The 3,093-nt window shown below is 33.3% G+C and overlaps 1 protein-coding gene across 1 annotated transcript; it reads left to right on the plus strand.

Annotated features, from left to right (window-relative positions):
* The first annotated feature begins 1,478 nt into the window (after window positions 1-1,478).
* On the plus strand, window positions 1,479-3,093 carry LOC109149299 (transcription factor bHLH100-like). The gene is made up of 4 exons (XM_019297008.1): window positions 1,479-1,707; window positions 1,865-2,215; window positions 2,818-3,040; window positions 3,077-3,093. Exons 1-3 carry the CDS (start codon window positions 1,564-1,566, stop codon window positions 2,989-2,991), a joined length of 669 nt encoding a protein of 222 aa, XP_019152553.1. The 5' UTR covers window positions 1,479-1,563; the 3' UTR covers window positions 2,992-3,040; window positions 3,077-3,093.

Raw genomic sequence — 3,093 nt, forward strand, 5'->3', positions numbered from 1 at the left:
AAATTAATTATAAATTAATTGCCCCGAAATGAATAAACGAGTAGATGAAGCAATGCTTTCGCATTTGAATGACACAAATTTGATTCTTGCTAACACTTTCTTAGTTGAATCTGCACAATGGTCTTTCTAGTATAGTTTATCTACTCTTCTATATAATATAATTGACATATTATTACACAAAAATAACATTTATCTGATCTAATGTATATCATCATATAATGACAATACCTCATCATTTAAAACAAAAAAAAAAAAAAGAATGAAAATTATATTCTCTTAACCAGGCCAATAAAACAAGCTCAAGCAACCGTACCAACATATGCCGTCCCTTTCGACGCGGACTATGAAAATATAGTACATGCATTGTCCGCTAGCTAGCTGCGCTGTATTATCGATCCACCAGTTCACACTTACCTTTCTTTTAGAAAACAATTTTGAAAATGAGGTCATTGTCTGCGTAACATATCATTAATTTCACACAATACAAATCATATACGGAGTATAATGTATAAAAAAATATTTGAAAATGATGTCATTGTCAATCAAAACTTACTAAATATCCATAAAAAAATATTTGAAAATGTACATTTAATAATAATAATAATAATAATAATAATAATAATAGTGTTGGAATCTTTAATTAGAAAGTGAAGTGATAAAAGTGGGCATACTCTGAATTGCATGGATAGATTAATTATGTGTATTGGAAGCAATATGATAGAATTGCATGTCCAAATGGAAGTAAATAGTATGTAGGTGGCCGGTGCAACCGCGGTATGGTAAAAAAAGTCATGCCCTCAACCAATGTTGACCCGACCTTCATAGTGTACCTTCCAAACTTGACTGCTTACTACATGCGTTTGGTTCGCAAAAAATGTTTAAAGATTAATAAAACTTTTTACTTTTCCATCGTAGCAAACCTTCCATAAATCTTCCATTATAATCTATTTACTCTAAAACACTCCTGTCACGCACCTTTCACCTATCTTATCTTAATTAATTACTACCGGCCTATTTCCGGTAATATATAGTTGTTATATCTGGATTATTATACTCTATTACCAAAGGTTGACGGTGTTAGAGTATATTATATATATATAATTCCAACGACCATTATATTCTATTTTCACTGTGTTTACGCCTATACGTAGTTGTTAGATATAAATTAGCAATTGCTATTACTCGAAGCTAGCTAGCTAGCTAATAGCAATTGCTAACGTAGAAACGCAGATGAGATAGATGGACTTTTAAGAAATGATGATGAATATGATGATGTCAATACTATAGTACGAATAGTACGTCGTCATAGATTCAATCAGTGGACCGCGCTCCGATCCTTAAGGGAATATACTACTCGTCCGCTGATCTGACACTCTCGGTCTCTCTCTATATATATATAAATATATATGCCTCAGCTCCATTTTCAAAAAAAAAAATATATGCCTCAGCTCCCATCACCGTTACTTGTCTGCTGCGCTGCGCTGCGTATATATGCATGCTTGCTTTTCAACGTATAGTAACTAAGATCAGATCTGCAAATATATATACATATCGATCAAGTTAATGGATCATGTTATCCAAACACCATCAGAAAAACTAGACCGGAAAACTGTGGAAAGGAACCGGAGAATTCACATGAAAAATCTATGCGGAAAGCTTGTTTCTCTTATACCTCCTCAACACCGCCAACCTGCTGCAGCATCCAGGGTATATATTATATTATATTATATTGCAGGCCAGGACAGATCGTAGTTAATTGGTGTGGCAACATACAAGATCAACTTTCCAATTTATTTATTTATTATATATATTTGGCCTAGCTAGCTAAGCCGGCCTCATTTAATTTCCAATTTATTTATTGCAGGAGTTGGTGTCGCAACAAGATCAACTTGATCAAGCAGTCACATACATTAAGGAGTTAAAAGAACGAGTGGAGAAACTAAAGAAGAAGACGAGGAAATTAGTTCCGGCGGGAGAAGAAGAAGAAGAAGAAGAAAAAGAAAGGTGCAGCGGCAGCGCATCTGCTTCGTTAAAAGCTCCGATTCTTCAAGTTAGAGAATTAGGTTCAAGCTTGGAAGTAAAATTGATAAGCTGTTGTACAACAAATTTCATGATGCATCAAGTAATCAAGATTGTGGAAGAAGAAGGAGGTCAAGTTGTGAGTGCAATCTTTTCTGCCATTGGGGATAAGGTTTTCTATACACTCCATGCACAGGTACATACGTACTGTACCCCACAAATGCCTTACGTTATTTCCGCCCTATTTTAATTTGCTACCAAAACTGGTGCGTGCCTGCTTTTTTAATTTTTCCTCCTTTTGCATACATCATACATGGCCTGGCCTACTCCTCCTTCTAGGGCCCCCTTTTTTTTTTTTTTTTTTTTTTTTTTTTTTTTTTTTTTTTTTTTTTTTTTTGATCTCATTCTTATAAATAAATGAGGCTCTACCAAAAGTATAAGTGCAATCTTTAAACTCAATATTGTAAAATATATGATTTTTATATTTCAAATAAGTATGAACCTTTAAAACCAATACTACAAAATATATGATTTTTATTTTCAAAAATTACAGTTCCTACTGTAAAATATATGATTTTTATTTCAAATAAATATGAACGGTGTAAATATTAGTCTTTTTAAAAATTGAGGCCATGTGCGGTTGCCCATCTTGCACGTACGCCTCAAAATCCGGCCATGCAGGTTAAAGTTACTAGGTTAGGTATGAACACTTTCAATTGATCATGAGACATATATAAAAGTAAATGATTCTATGTTGTTTAATTTGATATATTCTACCTTTAATTTTGATGCGTGCAGGTAAAAGTTACTAGGTTAGGTATGAACACTTTGGAGGTTTATGAGAGGTTAAAAAAGCTAATAAACAGCCAATTGCCAGCTAGATACTGCTCAACCTATCCATCCAACAATTCAAGAATGAAGCAGCAGCAGCAGCAAGCAACCCTGCCCTGCCCTTCTCTCAATATCTTGTAGTTTCCCACAGATTCAATCCTCAGCTCGGAATTATTATTATTATTATTTTTTATTATTATTATTATTATTTTTATTTTTATTTTCTATAGACGGATGTAATAA

Source organism: Ipomoea nil, unplaced genomic scaffold, assembly GCF_001879475.1.
Source record: "Ipomoea nil cultivar Tokyo-kokei standard unplaced genomic scaffold, Asagao_1.1 scaffold2159, whole genome shotgun sequence".
Classification (NCBI taxonomy): Eukaryota; Viridiplantae; Streptophyta; class Magnoliopsida; order Solanales; family Convolvulaceae; genus Ipomoea; species Ipomoea nil.